This window comes from Colobus angolensis, unplaced genomic scaffold, assembly GCF_000951035.1.
Source record: "Colobus angolensis palliatus isolate OR3802 unplaced genomic scaffold, Cang.pa_1.0 Scaffold106, whole genome shotgun sequence".
NCBI lineage: Eukaryota > Metazoa > Chordata > Mammalia > Primates > Cercopithecidae > Colobus > Colobus angolensis.
The window spans coordinates 4,341,726-4,361,068 of NW_012111586.1; the positions used below are offsets into that span (position 1 = coordinate 4,341,726).

Below are 19,343 nucleotides of genomic sequence, written 5' to 3' on the forward strand. Positions count from 1 at the left end.
GCAGTGGTGTGATCTCGGCTCACCGCAACCTCTGCCTCCAGGGTTCAAGTGATTCTTCTGCCTCAGCCTCCCAAGTAGCTGGGATTACAGGCATGTGCCATCATGCCCAGCAAATTTTTGCATTTTTAGTAGAAATGGAGTTTCACTATGTTGGCCAGGCTGGTGTCTAGAACTCATGACCTCAGATGATCTGCCTACCTCAGCCTCCCAAAGTGCTGGGGTTACAGGCGTAAGCCACTGTGCCCAGCCTAGAACCTATTTCCCCTCAGAGGAAATAGAAATTCCCCACTCAGTTCTACTATGTAAACAAAGATTCTGATTTTTATGTTTTAGCCAAACATTAATCTGTTCTTCTTAAGGTATAGCATTTTACTCATGCCACAGCCAGCCTCTGAGATTTCCAAGGCATTTCTATGAATCAAGAATCCTATATTCTGGTTTGCTCCACATATTAACTTCAGATTAACTCCGGTACCCCCTACAACTACCAAGGCCATTTTCCTAAATTCTTACCATATTACCGGCCAATTCTCAATTACAAATCTCTTCTCCCACCTCTAACGTCTCTAGTGCTGGTAGTAACCTGGCACTAGTGTCTCCCTCCCCATACACTCCCAGACTACTTACACAAGGTGTTGATCTCGGATCTTTCGCAGCTGGATCAGGTCAGGTTTGATACTATTCATTTTCTTATCTATTTCTCGGTTGTCCAAAGCTTGTTTCTTCAAATCCTGCTCTAGACGCATTTTGCTATCATGAATCTCTCCCAGACGTGATTTCAATTTATCATAATTCATCATAATTCTGTAAAAATATGTGACATGTTAAGGCTAAAATAGAAATCAAGCAGACAGATCCTACTGAGTGAGCATGGTCCTAATATCCTATTTCTTTTTTTTTTTCTTGAGATTGAGTCTCGCTCTGTCACCCCAGGCTAGAATGTAGTGGCATGATCTCAGCTCACTGCAACCTCTGCCTCCCGGGTTCAAGCAACTCTCCTGATTCAACCTCCCCAGTAGCTGGGATTACAGGCACGAGTTACCACACCCGGCTAATTTTTGTATTTTTAGCAGAGACGGGGTTTTGCCATGTTGACCAGGCTGGTCTCAAACTATCTGCCTGCCTCAGCCTCCCAAAGTACTGGGATTACAGGCGTGAGCCATTGTACCTAGTGAGGTCCCAATATCTTATGCAGGGTGAAGATTTGTTTTTGCCTGGCCCATATCCATTCCCGTTTCTGGTATTAGCACCCTGATGTTCCCTGGAGGTAAGGATTCATTCCCCCATCTCAGATCCAGAGATGTAAATACACATGGCCCAGACTGGCCAATAAGAATATTCCACTCTATCCCACCCCTACCCTCAGGCTACAGTGACTGGTTCAGGAATAGGAATAAGACTCAAACTGATCTAATGAGAGTCAATTCTAGAACATTTGCTAGAACTGTATTGTTAAAATAAATTATCTCTTTCCACACGAATTGCTAAATTATGAATATGCAGTTCTCAACCCAGCAGCTATACTGTCACTTCACTGGCAAAGCCTGCCTGAGAATAAAATCAACCCAGAGAAAAACTGAGCTAAAATACAATGTGAGAGAGAATCTCAATAACCTTGTTTGGGCCCTGAATCCAGCAATGACTGAACAAGTAAAGCTGTATGTTTGATATTCAAGAGGTAGCACAACACAACAGTTAAGAACTATGGTTTTGCAATTAGCCTACCTACGTCTGAATCTCTGCTGTCACTTGCTGTGGGGCCATGGGCAAGTTATTGAACGTCTCAGTGCCTTCATTTCCTCATCTGTTTAAAATGGTGATATGGTGTGGCTGTGCCCTCACCCAGATCTCATCTTGAATTGTACTCCCGTAATTCCCACAGGTTGTAGGAAGGACCCGGGAAGAGGGGGTCCATCTGAATCATGGGGGTGTTTCCCCCATACTGTTCTCGTGGTAGTGAACAGGTCTCACAAGATCTGACGGTTTTATCAGGGGTTTCTGCTTTTGCATCTTCCTCATTCTCTCTTTGCCTGCTGCCATCCACGTAAGACGGGACTTGCCCCTCCTTGCCTTTCACCATGACTGTGAGGCTTCCCCAGCCACGTGGAACTGTAAGCCTAATTAAGCCTCTTCCTTTTGTAAATTGCCCAGTCTTGGGTATGTCCTTATCAGCAGCATGAAAATGGACTAATTTAGTAAATTAGTACTAGCAGAGTGAGGCATTGCTGAAAAGACACTCGAAAATGTGGAAGCAACCTTAAAACTGGGTAACAGGCAGAAGTTGGAACAGTTTGAAGGGCTCAGAAGAAGACAGGAAAATGTGGGAAAGTCTGGAACTTCCTAGAGATTTGTTGAATGGCTTTACCAAAATGCTGATAGTCATATGGACAATAAGGTCCAGGCTGAGGTGGTCTGAGATGGAGATGAGGAACTTGTTGTGAACTGGAGCAAAGGTGACTCTTGTTACGTTTTAGCAAAGAGATTGATGGCATTTTGCCCCTGCCCTAGAGATTTGTGGAACTTTGAACTTGAGGGAGATGATTTAGGGTATCTGGTAGAAGAAATTTCTAAGCAGCAAAGCATTCAAGAGGTTACTTGGGTGCTCTTAAAAGCATTCAGTTTTAAAAGGGAAACAGAGCATAAAAGTTTGAAAAATTTGTAGCCTGACAATGCAATAGAAAATGAAATTCCATTTTCTGAGGAGAAATTCAAGCCAGCCACAGAAATTTGCATAAGTAACAAGAAGCCAAATGTTAATCCTCAAGACAATGGGGAAAATGTCTCCAGGGCATGTCAGAAGTCTTCAACGCAGCCCCTCCCATCAAGGCCTGGAGGCCTAGAGGAAAAAGGAGTTTAGTTGGCTGGGCCCAGGGTCCCTGAGCTGTGTGCGGCCTAGAGACTTGATGCCCGGCATCCTAACCACTCCAGCCATGGCTGAAAGGGGTCAACATAGGGCTCAGGCCATGGCTTCAGATGGTACAAGCCCCAAGCCTTGGCAGCTTCCATGTCGTGTTGAGCCTGCAGGTGCACATAAGTCAAGAAATGGGAAACTCCACCTAGATTTCGGATGTGTGGAAACACCTGGATGCCCAGGCAGAAGTTTGCTGCAGGGGCAGAGCCCTCATGGAGAACCTCTGCTAGGGCAGTGTGGAAGGGAAACGCTGGATCGAAGCCCCCACACAGAGTTCCTACTGGGGCACCACCTAGTGGCATTGTGAGAAAAGGGCCACTGTCCTCCAGACCCCAGAATGGTAGATCCATTGACACCTTACACTGTGTGCCTGGAAAAGTTGCAGACATTCAAGGTCACCCTGTGAAAGCAGCCAGGAGGGAGGCTGTACCCTGCAAAGCCACAGGGGCAGAGCTACCCAAGACTATGGGAACCCATCTCTTGCATCAGCATGTCCTGGATGTGAGACACGGAGTCAAAGGAGACCATTTTGGAGCTTTAAGATTTGACTGCCCTGCTGGATTTCAGACTTGCATGGACCCTGTAGCCCCTTTGTTCTGGCCAATTTCTTCCATTTAGAACAGCTGTATTTACCCAATGTCTGTACCCTCATTGTATCTAGGAAATAACTAGCTTGCTTTTGATTTTACAGGCTCATAGGACTTGCCTTGTCTCAGATGAGACTTTGGACTGTGGACTTTTGAGTTAATGCTAAAATGAGTTAAGACTTTGGGCGACTGTTAGGAATGCATGATTGGTTTTGAAATGTAAAGATACAAGATTTGGGAGGGGCCAGGGCAGAATAATGTGGTTTGGCTGTGTCTCCACCCAAATCTCCTCTTGAATTATACTCCCATAATTCCCACATGTTGTGGGAGGGACCAGGGTGAAACAACTGAATCATGGAGGCGGTTTCCCCCATACTGTTGTCATGGTAGTGAATAAGTTTCACGAGATCTGATGGTTTTATCAGGGATTTCTGCTTTTGCATCTTCCTCATTCTCTTTGCCTGCTGCCATCCACGTAAGATGTGACTTGCTCTTCCTTCCCTACCACTGTGATTGTGAGTGAGGTTTCCCTAGCCACCTGGAACTGTAAGTCCAATTAAACCTCTTCCTTTTGTAAACTGCCCCAGTCTCAGGTATGTCTTTATCAGCAGCATGAAAATGGACTAATACAAATGGGTACCTACAACAGTACTTACTTCACTGGGATTTTCTGTTAATTAAATGTGACAATAGATGTAAAAGACAAGAACATTTCCTGACATTATCTTGGTAAGCACTCAACAGATGATGGCTATAAGCTTTTCCAACACACAAAGTTTTGCTATGCTCTGAACCCTTATGGTAACAACTGTCTACATTATTCCCTTGTCACTCAATATGTGGCTTTATATTACTATTAAAACCTCACAGACTGGACACACACCTGTAATCCCAGCACTTTGGGAAGCTGAGGGCAGAGGATTGCTTGAACCCAGGAGTTCAAGACCCCATCTCTACAAAAAGATTTTTAAAAATTAGCCAGAGCAGTGGCACTTGCCTGTACTCCTAGCAACTCGGGAGGCTGAGGCAAGTGGATCCCTTGAGCCCAGGAGGTTGAGGCAGCAGTGAGCCATGATCATGCTACTTCATTCCAGCCTGGGCAACAGAGCAAGATCCTACCTCAAAAAATAATAAAAAAATAAAATAGGCTGGGCGCAGTGGCTCATGCCTGTAATTGCAGCACTTTGGGAGGCCAAGGTAGGTGGATCACCTGAGATCAGGAGCTCAGGACCAGCCTGGTCAACTTGATGAAACCCTATCTCTACTAAAAATACAAAAATCAGCCAGGTGTGGTGGCATGCACCTGTAAACACAGCTACTTGGGAGGCTGGGGCAGGAGAATCACTTGAACCCTGGAGGCAGAGGGTGCAGTGAGCCGAGATCGCACCACTGCACTCTAGTATGGGCAACAGAGCAAGACTCTGTCTCAAAAAATAAATAAATAAATAAAATAAAACAAAACGTTATCATGCTACTTTACTTCCCTTTGTACAAAACTACAAATCCTTTTCTGTTTCTTCATCGTTAATAATAATTATCATTAGGCCAGGCGCAGTGGCTCAAGCCTGTAATCCCAGCACTTTGGGAGGCCAAGGCGGGTGGATTACCTGAGGTCAGCAGTTCACGGCCAGTCTGGTCAATTTGGTGAAACCCCGTCTCTACTAAAAAATACAAAAAAGTAGCCAGGCATGGTGGTGGGCGCCTGTAATCCCAGTGACTCAGGAGGCTGAGGCACAAGAATCACTTGAACCCAGGAGACAGATATTGCAGTGAGCCAAGATGGCACCACTGCACTCCAGCCTGGGCAACACAGAGAGACTCCATCTCAAATAAATAAATAATTATCATTTACTGAAAGCCCATCATGTGCCAAGATATATACTACTTAATTCTCTAGCATTCCAACAAGACATTATTCAGTTTATGGAAGAGAAAACAGACTGAAAAAAGTTAATTCACCTAAGGTTATACAGCTAATAAAACGGCCAATTCAGAATTCAAGCCCATAGTTTTAATCATTTAAGCTACACTGCCTCACAGCACTTAGCTCTAAACTCATGCACACAGAAATACACTAATACTGTGGTCCTAATATGAGAAATAATTTTGCTTTTCCATTGCATATTAATTACTTATATTTATTACCCATTTTAGCACTCCTCAACCCACTACAATCTAGCTTAGTCTTCCAATACTCCGCTAAATTTGCTTTGACAGGCTTTCAATATCCTTTTAGTTATCAAATCCATTACTTCTCCTGCCACTCATTCTTTCTGTGTAATTTCATTCTTAGCATCTACCATCAGCTACACACCTATGCCTTCCAAATCCTTTCTATACCAAGTTCTAAATCCAAATAATCAGCTGCCCGCTCCCCAGTGAGCTCCATTTGTGTTCTCACAGGAACCTCGAACTCACTGGTTCCAACCCTAGACTCTCCTCATGTACTACTTATTTGGGTGAAAAACACCATCTTCCAGTCTCTCACACCAGAAATCTAGGAATAATCTTTGACTTCTCCCACACCTACCATATCTGGTCAGGCATAAAGTCCCTAGCATTCCCATGACCTCCCGCTTCTTTTCTGCTACTTCTCTAGTCCAGGCCCTCATTATCGTTTAACCTGATGACCACAACCGCTGCAGTCATGTGCAAGTCAGGCTGGTGTTCCTGCCTAGTCTTGTTCTACTACAATTTATTCTCAGACTGCTGCCAAAGTTGATTCCATTTCAAAAAAATATTAAATGAGCACCCATTATGTACTCCCATACATAAGTAGGTACTAGGGCTACCAGGGAAAATAAGCCACCAATGCCTACTCTCGATGAGTTTACAGTTGAGTGGGCATGGCATTCAGTAAATGTTACACTAGGGATCAGGACCAGACACTGTAGGGACCCAAAATACAGCCCCTCAATTGGTCTCCAGAATCAGGGAACAATTTCTAGAAAAGATGGTATCTAACCTGAAGTCCTAATGGATAAGCAGGAGTTAATTTGGGAAAATGAAGAAAGAGCAGAGGAGAGAGGAAGTTCAATTTGGTGCCATTAGTGGAAACAGCAAGTGGTTCCAATAGTAGGGCTGTGCAGTTTGAGGGGCAAAAGCAAACAAGACAGAAATTATTGGGGAAGAAAAGAAATCCTGTCTCACTGATGCCCTTGGAGGTACTAAGTACTTACCGTTCAATCTCCTTTTCATTCCCCTCTCTGCGAAATCGCTCAATATACTCTTTGCTATGTTGTTCTTGTGTGTGACACTGCTCTTCAAATATTTTAATTGTTTCATTAAAAGCTTCTATTGCAGTCCTCTTCATCTGTATTTCCTACAGGAGAGACAAAGAAAAAACACAGGCTTCATTATCTTTATTATTTTCTTCTAACCTTGGTCTTAAATTTTACAATTCTAGTTATTAATGTAATCCCATATAACACCTAGTCTTTCAAAAGTCTTTCCCCTTGTTTAGGAGGACTAAAACAAGAGCTTTTATTCAATCTCTACTCTATTACCTATATGTAAAATACATCATTTAAACTATAAAATAGGCCAGGCGTGGTGGCTTACACCTGTGATCCCAGCACTTTGGGAAGCTGAGGCAGGCAGATCACTTGAGGTCAGGAGTTCAAGACAGCCTGGCCAACATGGCAAAACCCTGTCTCTACTAAAAGTACAAAAATTAGCCAGGCGTGTGGTGGTGGGTGCCTGTAATCCCAGCTACTCAGGAGGCCGAGGCAGGAGAATCGCTTGAACCCAGGAGGCAGAGGTCGCAGTGAGTCAAGATCACACCACTGCACTCCAACCCAGGTGACAGAACAAGATTCCATGTAAAAAATAAGAAATTTAAAACTTTTTAAAAACTATAAATAAATGAAAAAGAACCATTATGTGAAATATATCGCTAAGAACCACAGAAAGGTCTCTGAGCTGCCAAGAGAGATTAACCCTGAACACCTTGAAGACAAGGACCAAATTCTGATTTTGCACCTATTATAGTGCTATTCCCCAAAAGGTGCTGAAAGAGTGAATGGATAGAGCTAAAGAGTCCATGCACCAAAGCACAAAGATTTACTCCCAGAAGAGTCTTATAAAGTCTATTTATTCTTACTCTCATTTCTAAAGTATGTGCTTAGTTTTCCAAACAGATTCATCAGTAGATTAATCTGATTAGAAGAAAATGACAAGGGGAAAAATAGCTGCTAAAGTCCAATGCACTTAAGAATAGTAAGATGATCACGCCTGTAATCCCAGCACTTTGGGAGGCCAAGGCAGGCAGATCACGAGGTCAGGAGTTAGAGACCAGCCTGACCAACATGGTGAAACCCCGTCTCTACTAAAAATACAAAAATTAGTCAGGCATGGTGGCACACGCCTGTAATCCCAGCTACTCAGGAGGCTGAGGCAAGAGAATCGTTTGAACCTGGGAGGCAGCAGTAGCAGTGAGCCGAGATTGTGCCACTACATTCCAGCCTGGATGACAGAGCAAGACTTTGTCTCAAAAAAAAAACAAAAACAAAAACAAAAAAACATCTGAATCACGATTCCCCGAAAATCTTCAGAAGGTTAAATTTTGTTCAGTTTGTTTTTTAGAAAGGCAATAAATATGCCTAAGGGTCTAGAAAAACTGCTACCTGAATGTTTATAATTCTAGAAGTTTTGATGCTTACAGGATAATTCCTACATTATCTAGCACTTATTAGGCTGGGGTGGGTTTTGGTTTTGGTTTTGCTGGTGGGTGGGCGGGTGGGTTAGTTTTTTTAAAACTGTTGCCTAAGCTGGACTTGAAATCCTGGGCTTAAGGGATCATTCCACCTCAGCTTCCCAACTAGTTGAGACTTTAGGAGGGCACCACACACCCAGTTTAAGCATTTGTCATTTTCAACAATTGATTATTGAGAATCCACTACACAGAAATTACCATCTGGTGATAGAGATTTGTGAAACATGAAGCCTGCCCTCTAAGACTCAGAATATACAGGTGGAATAGATTTCTGAACTCTAATAAGGTTTGGTTTCATGTCATGGAAGAGGCAACCAAGTGATATTAACTAGTTATTTATTGCTTTACAGAGACTTCACAGAGGAGGTGACACTTAAGCTAGGTCTTAAAGAACTGAGATAGAGGAAGAAAATGCAGCACTGCACAAAGGAGGCATGGTATAATGTATACATAAAATAACAAGGCATGTTCAAGGAATAGTAATTGCCCAGTAGGGCTAGAACATTAGAGGATTAGCAGATGAGGGAGGCTGGAACCTTGTGATAGTCCATACAGTTGAGATTACATCATATGTATCTTAATATTAAAAACTAACTAGAATGCCCATATGCCAAATATCTTGGTACTAATTCTACAACTCTTAAATTATAGTGGATAGCCTTAGCTCCCTTGCAAGGTTAGAAATTACCTATAAAGTTCTGGCCCTGGATCTTCAAAGAAAACACTAATAATTTAGATTTTATTAACACTGGTATATATATCGGTAAGTAGAACAGCAAAGGGAAAAGTATTTGATATCACTACTAAGTCAGCACCTCCCCCATAAACAATGCCACTATACCACTACACCTGCCACCAAAACTATAAACCTACCTGTTCACCTCTTCTCTCCCTTCCCCTCCCTTTATTCACATGTGCTCTGGGTCTCAGCTCCCTTTCCTTTCTGGGTCCTTCACTCCATCGTATCAGCTAGCCCCTTTTACATTATTAACTCTCCCAGTCTAATGATTCCTTCTTTGCAGCATATAAGCAAGCTCTGGTAACAACACTTCGAAAAAAAAGCATTCTTATTCCAAAATTCTCTTCAAATCACAGATAAGCTTCTTAAAAAGTTGTTTATGGCTTTGTTTGTGGCTGGGCACGGTGGCTCATGCCTGTAATCCCAGCACTTTGGGAGGCTGAGTCAGGTTGATCACTTGAGGTCAGGAGTTCAAGACCAGCCTAACCAACATGGCAAAACCCCATCTCTACTTAAAAAATAAGTAAGTAAAATAAAAAATAAAAATAAAAAAAGAGCTGGCCGGGCAAAGTGGCTCACGCCTGTAATCCCAGCACTTTGGGAGGCTGAGATGAGCGAATCACCTGAGGTCAGGAGTTTGACACCAGCCTGGCCAACATGGTGAAAACCTGTCTCTACTAAAAATACAAAAATTTGCCAGGTATGGTGGTGGGCACCTGTAATCACAGCTATTCGGGAGGCTGAGGCAGGAGAATTGCTTGAAGCCGGGATGCGGAGATTGCAGTGAGCTGAGATGGTGCCACTTCACTCCAGCCTGGGGGACAGGGCAAGATTCTGTCTCATAAAAATACCAATAATAAAATAAAATCTAGGTCAATAAATGTCAAAAGAATATAACTTTAATGAATATATTTACTAACAACAATTAATTTAAATTAGAAATAAATAATATATTTGAAAGTCCCAAATAATTTAGAAATTAAAAACACAAGGGGCAAAAGAAGAAATCACAAAAAAAGAGAAAATATTAAAAACTGAATAATAAGGAAAACAGAGTATGACAAAATTTGTGAGATGCATATATGCAGTGCTTAGAGGAAAATGTATTGCTTTCAGTGCTTATTTTAGAAAAGAAAGTTTTTTGTTTTTTTTTTTTTTTGAGACAGAGTCTCACTCTGTCACCCAGGCTGGAGTGCAGTGGCCGGATCTCAGCTCACTGCAAGCTCCGCCTCTCGGGTTCACGCCATTCTCCTGCCTCAGCCTCCAGAGTAGCTGGGACTACAGGCGCCTGGCACCACGCCCGGCTAATTTTTTGTATTTTTTAGTAGAGATGGGGTTTCACTGTGTTAACCAGGATGTTCTCAATCTCCTGACCTCGTGATCTGCCCGTCTCGGCCTCCCAAAGTGCTGGGATTACAGGCTTGAGCCACTGCGCCTGGCCAGAAAAGATAGTTTTTAAACGAATGAACAAAATTTCCACCCACCTTAAGAAGTAGGAAAAGAGAAAATTAAACCGAAAAAAGGCAGAAAAAAATTAAAAAGAGCAGAAATTCATGAAATAGAAAGTAAACACTAAAAAAATCCATTATTGTTATCTACTAGAAAGAGCCCAGGGTAAGCTACTGTTGCACTAAGAATTCACTAGGAATTAAGTAGAATCAACATGGACTAATGCTTCTATAAATCATTTGATACTCAAAGTAATAACTTGTGTTCCAAGAGAATGTACATGAGAAACATAGTTAAATATATTTTCCTAAGCCACTTCCTACCCAAATATTATAAAAAGTAAACTTCTCTGAAGATACCCAGCTTCATCAAAATTCCAAACACTTTTGACAAACTATGTGACAACTTAGGGCAAATTAAACCAAGTCTAGCTAAAAAAGAATCAAAGTTGTCAGGTATAAGAAGTCCAAGGAAAGAAACTAGATTATTCTATAGAATTTTGCTCTACATATGAAAAGTAAGTATTACTGGTTATTAAAGTTAATGATCTAAAAACTGTGTAGTTAAGCCTACTAGTAAGCCCACAATTTCCATCCATCAGCTCCTTCTTCCTCAGTAAATCCCCACATGTTAGTTGAGCACACCTGACCAAATAAAAACTAGATTTCTCAGCCTCCCTACAGCTAGCTGTGACCTGTAGCTAGGTATGACCATGCGACTTAGTTCTAGCCAGTGGGATAAAAGTGAAAGCAGCGTGTGCTCCTTCTAGGAAGTTGTCTTAAAGATAGAGAACCTTCCTTTCTCCTTCCTATTCTTCCTTCCTGTTTACTAGAATATGGTTGTGACAGCCAGTATTAGAGTAAGCCCTCTTCCACAGATAGCCAAGCATCAAGACAGAAAATGCCTGTAAGTTCTGAGGACAGTGGAGTTACCCTAACACCCCTGTAGTTCCTATATACACATGAAAGAAAACTACGTTTCTATCTGAAGCCTTTGTTCTTTTTTTTGTCACTTGTGACCAGTTAATATTAACTGATACAAATTATATCCTTAACCAATTAAGAAGGGAGGGGAATTTATATCATCAAAGTTTCAAAAAGGCTGTTTAAGCCTTTAAGACATTAAAACAGCTAAAGATCATCAAGTGAATGATAGAAAATTTGATGTAACTAAAACATTGCACACATACTAGTCAAAACAACATAAATATACCAACCTGGGATGTTCTTGTATATTCTTCATAGAGCCTATCATACTCTTTACTCTTCTCTTGATACTGAGAGTGGTATTCTTGCAGTTTTTTACCTACTGCATCAATATTATCTTCTTTTACCAACTGATCCTATACAGGTAAAGAAAAAAATAAAGAATGTTAACAATTCTGACATGTGACTTTTTCCATATCTATTTTTCAAAGGAAAATATCACCTCAACCATCTATTATTTTTAAACTGTATTTCAACTGTACAAGTTTAAGTCACTGTATTAATATCAAGCACACAAATGTACCAAATCCTTTGATAATATTAAGATCAGCCTTTAAATCACATCAAAATGATTAATACTTTAAAAATTAAGAAATGAAGTATAAGTGGGAAACATAAACATAAGTATTTTTATATAAAGGTAACAAGTATATGCAATATTATAGAAGGGTAGCCACAAAATAAGTTCCAAAAATATCTAAAATCTTAAGTAGGCACTAGGCACAATGACTCATGCCTATAATCCCAACACTTTCGGTGGCCAAAGTGAGAAGACTGCTTGAGCCCAGGAGTTCAAGATTAGCCTGGGCAACATGGCAAGACCCTGAAGTTGTGGTATGCACCTGTGATGCCAGCTACTGGGGAGGCTGAGGCAGGAGGACCACTTGAGCCCAGAAGGTCAAGACTGCAGTGAGCCATATTCATGCCACTGCACTCCAGCCTGGGCAACAGTAAATAAATAAAGTAAATAAATAAATAAATAATAAAATGGCTAGTTCTTTTAAACTGATAACACTCGTAAATAAAATCAAATAAGGTTGTTAAATAATGACTTGCTCAATAGCTAGCAAGGACTTCCGTAATCTTACCTGTTGGTATCTGGACACTGGGTACATCAGCTTCACATCAAGCTTGGGATTGTACTGAGCAAGAGATTCATGGTGATAGTGGTTAATGAGCTCCACCACGGAATTAAATGTCAGAGGATCAGAAAAGCCATATTTACCATCCCGGTGATAGATCTTTATTAACTTATTATTGCCTCCCTTCCTGTGAACAACAAGACAACAACTGTGGATTTTTTCCCCCCAAATTCAACTGAACTACTGTTTTCATATGGAAATGTGAAAGCTTGGTGTCACATAATAAACAAGTTTTACTATGTTAATGTGGCTGGAAGGAGTGAAAAGACACGTTATTGTGTGTGTGAACATATATATATCTATAATTACTTTTGCATTGTTTTGTCCATAAAATACCTTGGTTATTAAAGGTCAACATATCTACACAGAATTCAGTATGAACAAATGTAACAAAAAAATCACTTAAGAAAAATAAAATAGAAATAAATTCTATTTTTGTTTATATTCTCAATGAATTTTCAAATTTAAATTCTATCAATATTTTTAATCAGGAAGAACAGAAAAAATCTCCTAAGGACCCAAAGATATGTGGTTGTATGTCTCTGTGGAGGGAGCAGAAGCCATCTCTATATGAAAGGAATGATAAATATTTGTCACACAATAACCAACACACTCAAGGTTTTGTTGTTAATGCACAAACATAATTGAGCTCCTTAATCTATGATTTATAGCTGCATAATTAATCTAGAACCTTATACTATTTTGTCTTTTACACTTGCTTATAATTCTCAGAAATGACTGTTTAGGCTATCACAACATGTAAATGATTCAAGTCATTCAACCGTTTTACAAAGTATAGCTTTTGAAGAGCTATGTATATTAGATGAATGTAATTTCATGCTTGGACAGTTCAGGCCACCTTTGTTTACTAAGTCATATCTAAATGGTCCCTTAAAAGATAATTTATAACTAAAGTTTAAAATAGCAATGTTTTGCAAGTCCCATAAGGCATAATCTAAAAGCGCAGCAGGCTGATTCATAGCAAAATGCTGTACTATTCCCATTCAATTCTTCTTACAGCAGCATGCAGATTTATGCCCCTCTCTCTCTTTATGCCATGCCATTTTATATAATAAATGAGGCACTGGGATTTGTAAAAGGTCAAACGCAATAAGATTGACCCTATAAGCTGATTTAAACAATGTTTAGGTCAGTTTTTAGATGAATGATAAATTATTTCTATTAAATGTACATGAGAAAGGCCATCTAATCATATACAGTTACTACAAATGTGTACACTCACACATACAATAATTGCAAGCTGGCCTCTCTGTTAAAGTTAAAAGGCATTCATTCATTTAAAATGATGTGCTGAATATCTATGTGCCAGGAATTACATAATGCACTACAGATATATGATAAACAAGCCAGATACAGTCCATGCTCTCGTGGAGCTTCCAGTTTAACAGCATAAGGAACATCTCTCTGTCTTTCAGTTTATTAAGGAAGATAACAAATTTCTCAAGATAGAACACAAAAATAAACAACTAAATATACCAAATGGTAGTAAGTCTATTGGGAAAAAAAATAAAGCAGAGTAAAGGGAAAGGAGTTCCTGTGGTGGAGGATTGTATTGCTCAAGGAAAATCTCTGTGTTCAGCTGGTATTTGAACAGAGTTCTAAGTGAAGTGAGGGAGCTAGTACAGCAGACGTGTACGGGAAGTGTCCTAGAGAGAGGTGCGGTAAGGGCATGCTTGGCACGCTCAAGGAACAGCAAGAAGGCCAGTGATGCTGGGCCTGAACGAGCAAAAGGGAGAGTAATAGGAGACTAGGTAAGAGATGTAAAAGGAGCTTAGATTATGTAATAACAGTCTGTAGATTACTGTAAGGGCTTGAGCTTTTACTGAGTGAGATGGAGGCATAAAAGGGTTTTCAGGAGAATCATGTAATCTATCTTGCGGTTTAAAAGGCTCACTCTAGCTGCTGGGTTGAGAAAAGACTGTTCAAAGGGGGCAGCGGTATAAGTGGAAATATCACCTGTGAAACTTTTACAATAATCTAGGCAACGCATGATGGTGTCTTGGATAAGGGTAGCAGCAGTACAGGTCATGAGAAATAGTGAGATTCTTAATATATTTTGAAGACAGAGCTGACAGGATTTGCTGATGGCTTGGATACGAATATGACAGAGAGACAAGATAAAGATGATTTCAAGGTTTATGTCATAAGTAATCAGAAGAATGGAATTGTCATTTATTGACATGAAGAAGGCTATTTAAAAAGAATGGGTTTAGACCAGGCATAGTGGCTCACACTTGTAATCCCAGCACTTTGGGAGGCCGAGGCGGGAAGATCACTTGAGGTCAAGAGTTCAAGACCAGCCTGACCAACACAGTGAAACCCCATCTCTACTAAAATACAAAAATTAGCCTGGCGTGGTGGAGGACACCTGGAATCCCAGCTATTCAGGAGCCTGAGGCAGAAGAATCACTTGAACCAAGGAGGCAGAGGTTGCAGCGAGCTGAGATTATGCCACTGCACTCCAGCCAAGGTTACAGAGTAAGACGTCATCTCAAAAAAAAAAAAAAAAAAGAATATGTTTAAAGGTGGAAAAAGTTTGGTTTTAGACACTTTAAGTTTGAGATGCCTACTAAACATTCAAAAGCAGATGATCCAGCAGCCTACTTAAAGAATCTAAAGTTCAGGAGAAAGGTCTGGGCTAAAGACAGAAATTCAGGAGTTGCCAGCCAATAGATGTTATTTGAAGGTTAGTATAGCTGGACAGAAGAAGATGTCCAAGGACTAAGAACTGGGGTATGCCAATGTTTAGTGGTCAGAGACATGGAAGGAAGAACCAGCAAAGGAAACCAAAAGGGAGCAATTAATGAAGTAAGAGGAGAACTAAGAGTGTGATATCCTAAAAAACAACACATACAAAAGCATTTCAACAAAGAGAAAATTATCAACCAAGTCCAATGATAATTAGGTTTGGCAAAGCAGGTATCACTAAATGAACTGACTAATGGTTTCAGTGAAATGGTAAGGATAGAACCCTCACTGGAATGGATTCAAGAAAATGAAAGACAAAGAAGACATGCCCATAGGCAAGTGTCTCGAGGAATACTGCTGTAAATAAGGGCAGAGAAATAGGGAAGTAGCTAGAAAGAGATATTGGGTCAATTATTTACTATTCTTAAATGGAAGATAATGGAGTATATTTATATGCTGATGGGAAAGACTCAATAGAGAGACAAAAATTGTTGATCCAAAAAAGAGGACAAGATAGTTTCTAGAGTGATGTCCTTGAGTAGATTAGAGGGATGGGATGGGATCCAGTCCACAAACAGAGAAGCAGACCCTGGACAAGGACATGAATAGTCATCCACTGGAACAGAAAAGCGGCAGACTATTCACATTAATGTGTAAATATGTTGACAGCTGTGGTAATAGGAGCATGAAGGAGTTCTCGTCTGACTGTGTCCACATTATCAGTGAAATTAAAAGCAAGTTCTTTAGTTAAAAGTGGGAAGAAGGGTTGTTCTTTAAAAGAGAAAAAAAAGAACATGTGAAATTGTCATTTAGGAAAGTGACGGGGAAGCGGGATGAATGCATTGTGGACATGCAGAAGTTAAGCTGGGCAGTTTTAAAGGTCACTGAAGGTTAGTGGTCATAATTAATGTGAGACCAATCCATGTGGTCACATCCCTTTCTCCACATTCAGCAGCTCAAGTATAGGCAAGGACTAGGTGGAGAATTGAATTCACGTGTTGGAATTTAGTCTCGTGACTACAATGGAGGAAGAGGAGCAAGTTTAAGAATATATTCACATGGGTAATTTTAATAATAATGTACTATGGACTCTAAGCAGAGATGAGAGAAGGAATGAAGGAATTGAAGGTCATGCCTTTATCATGCTAGTCCTCCTTGCATCTCAGCACCTAGTCCAATGTCTGGCAGATAGCAGATTCTTAAAGATTTGTTAAGTATCCAGATTTTCTACAACAAATACTATTTACCAATTTAAAAAATAAGAGTTATTGAACTGAAAAATCTCTATTTCCTCACTACCTACTACTCTCTGTATTCTGGTTTCACTCTCATTCCTCTCATTTGAGAGTCACCAATGACTGAACAAATTCAGACTCTGTCCCCTTCCTTTATCCCAGGTCTTCCTTCTCCCTCACTCTCTGCCTTCTTTATTTCATCCTTCCGTAACTTTGACGAAATTATTATTTTCTTTCAACCTCTCAAACCACTCTTTCTGTCTCCTCCCTGACCCCAGTTATTCCCTAAAAAAAAATTTTGCCTTCAGTCTCCACCTTTTTAAATTTTATATATTTTTTCCATAAAAAATCCCATTTACTCTATGCATATGGTAGCTTGATTCTTTCTCTGGCCCTATACTCTCTCCTAAGCATTAAACTACATTTCTAGCTATATCCTAGATACATTTCTACCTTGCAGTTCTGGAGCAGCTAGAAGTCAACATCTATCCCCGCGGTGGCTCATGCCCGTAATCCCAGCACTTTGGGAGGCAGAGGCGGGTGGATCACCTGAGGTCAGGAGTTCAAGCCCAGCCTGGCCAACATGGTGAAATCATGCCTCTACCAAAAATACAAAAATTAGCTGGGGGTAGTGGCACATGACTGTAATCCCAGCTACTCAGGAGGCTGAGGCAGGAGAATCACTTGAACCTGGGAGGCAGAGGTTGCAATGAGCCGATATCACACCGTTACACTCTAGCCTGGACAACAGAGCAAGACTCTGTCTCAAAACGAATATATATAGCCTGATCACAATTTCCCTGCCGAAAAAATGCAGTGGTTCTCCCCACCTACCTACAACATTAAATACAAACTCCCAAGTTCTGGAATTCAAGGCCCTCTTAAACATGACCCCTTTCCAACCTCCTATGCCCTGCCACTTCTTCTTTACAAACTTTATCTTTTAGCCAAACAGGACTACATCTCACAAAAAGCAGCTATAAAATCTCACCTCCGTATATTTGCCCCTATTGTTATCTATTCCTGCTACTCCCCTCCCACTTTCTACATGTCCAAACCTATCCCCTTCTTCAAGATATTCTGCAAATGCAATCTCTTCCATGAAGGTCAGTTTTCGACATTCTTTTAACAAAGATATCTCTTTTCTCCCTTTCAGCCTCCAAAGCATATTGTGTGAACCTCTCCTGCTATTAAACTTTCACTCAAAGCCATTTTCTCATTCCCTTTGTCCTCACTAGATTATATATTCCCTGAAAACTTTCAAACATTCTTGCTAATGCTATCAAGTGATGAACAGATAAACAAAATGTAGTATATACATATAGCAGACTATTATTCAACCTTAAAAGGAATGAAATTCTACAACTTAGTGCGGGATTAAAACCATTTTCCAGAAAAATAAGCAGCATATTCTTCTATTAAAAAAGTATTTATAGGCTGGGCATGGTGGCTCATACCTGTAATCTCAGGACTGGGGAGGCCAAGGTGGGAGGATCACTTGAGACCCATAGTGTGAGACCAGCCTGGGCAACATAGTGTGACCTCATCTCTACAAAGAAATTTTTACAAAATTAGCTGCCAGGCATGGTGGCACACCCCTGTAGTCTTAGCTACTCAGGAGGCTGAGGCAGGAGGATGACTTGAGCTCAGGAGTTCAAGCCTTCAGTGAGCTATGATCACATCACTGTACTCTAGCCTGGATGACAGAGAGAGACCCTGTCTAAAAAATACAAATATAAATATATATATACACACACATGTATATACACACACACACACACACACACACACACTCTTATTAGACATCCATTCTCTAATGCTTACCCATTATCAGGCACTAATCTAGACACTGGAGATACAGCAATAATAAAACAAAATCCCCAACCTCAGGGAATTTAAACTGTAGTAGGCCAAGACAGACTAGGTGAGAAGGGAGAAGAAAAAAGACAGTGAGCTGCCCACACAGCGAATTAGTCAATGCCATAGGCCTACATGAGTCAGAGTATTCTGACTGTTGCCTTGCTTCTGCTGTCCATTATGATAACCATGTCCACCTTGCCTTTGTCAACTGAGTCCCTTCACTTGGCCTCTGCTACCCTGGGATCCAGTTATTCCCACGCATTTAAATTTTTCCGTTGACCGACTGCAGTTCCCATTTTAAGGTCCGGCCTACAGAGAAGGGCAATCATAGCGTTTAGGGATGATGGAGTTCTCCTCACAAATCTGTTTCTCAGAGTACTGCTGAAAAGTATGTGGTCTGGACCCAACCAGTGTGAATAAGTAGATTATTTAAACGACAAATCCACTCTAGCAACCCAGTCTTCTCCCTAAGCCTTTGAATCTCTTCCTCTGTGTTAACCAAGGTAGATCAGACACCTCCAGCTGGCTCACAGTAGGCCATCTTTTCATCCATGTTTCAGCCAACTAACCAAATAAACTGTTGCCTTTTCTTTTTTTTGAGACAGAGTCTCGTTCTGTCACCCAGGCCAGAGTGCAGTGGTGTGATCTTGGCTCACTGCAACCGCCACCTCCTGGGTTCAAGTGATTTCTCTGCCTCAGCCTCCCGAGTAGCTGGGACTACAGGCACATGCCACCACATTCAGCTAATTTTTTTTTCCAGTATTTTTAGTACAGACAGGGTTTCACCATATTTTGGCCAGGCTGGTCTTGAACTCCTGACCTCGTGATCTGCCCACTTTGGCCTCCCAAAGTGCTGGAATTATAGGCGTGAGCCACCATGCCTGGCCAACTGTTGCCTTTTCTAACTCCCTGAGCTGCAATATTAAATGCAGAATGTGTTTGGTGGGCCAATAACAATAAATTCAGCCAGGCGTGGTGGCTCATGCCTGTAATCCCAACACTTTGGGAGGC

General features: G+C 40.9%; 1 protein-coding gene across 4 annotated transcripts in view; it reads right to left on the reverse strand.

Annotated features, from left to right (window-relative positions):
- Nucleotides 1-19,343, reverse strand: part of PIK3R3 (phosphoinositide-3-kinase, regulatory subunit 3 (gamma)) — a 153,273-nt gene that overhangs the window by 19,467 nt on the left and 114,463 nt on the right. For 3 of the 4 annotated variants that reach the window (XM_011946723.1, XM_011946737.1, XM_011946732.1), the window contains 4 exons: nucleotides 12,475-12,655; nucleotides 11,617-11,742; nucleotides 6,678-6,820; nucleotides 628-804 (listed from right to left, as the gene is read on the reverse strand). In XM_011946723.1, the coding sequence (XP_011802113.1) occupies nucleotides 628-804; nucleotides 6,678-6,820; nucleotides 11,617-11,742; nucleotides 12,475-12,655 (627 nt within the window). The remainder of the gene's footprint in view (nucleotides 1-627; nucleotides 805-6,677; nucleotides 6,821-11,616; nucleotides 11,743-12,474; nucleotides 12,656-19,343) is intronic. The other variant, XM_011946741.1, reaches the window with a different exon arrangement.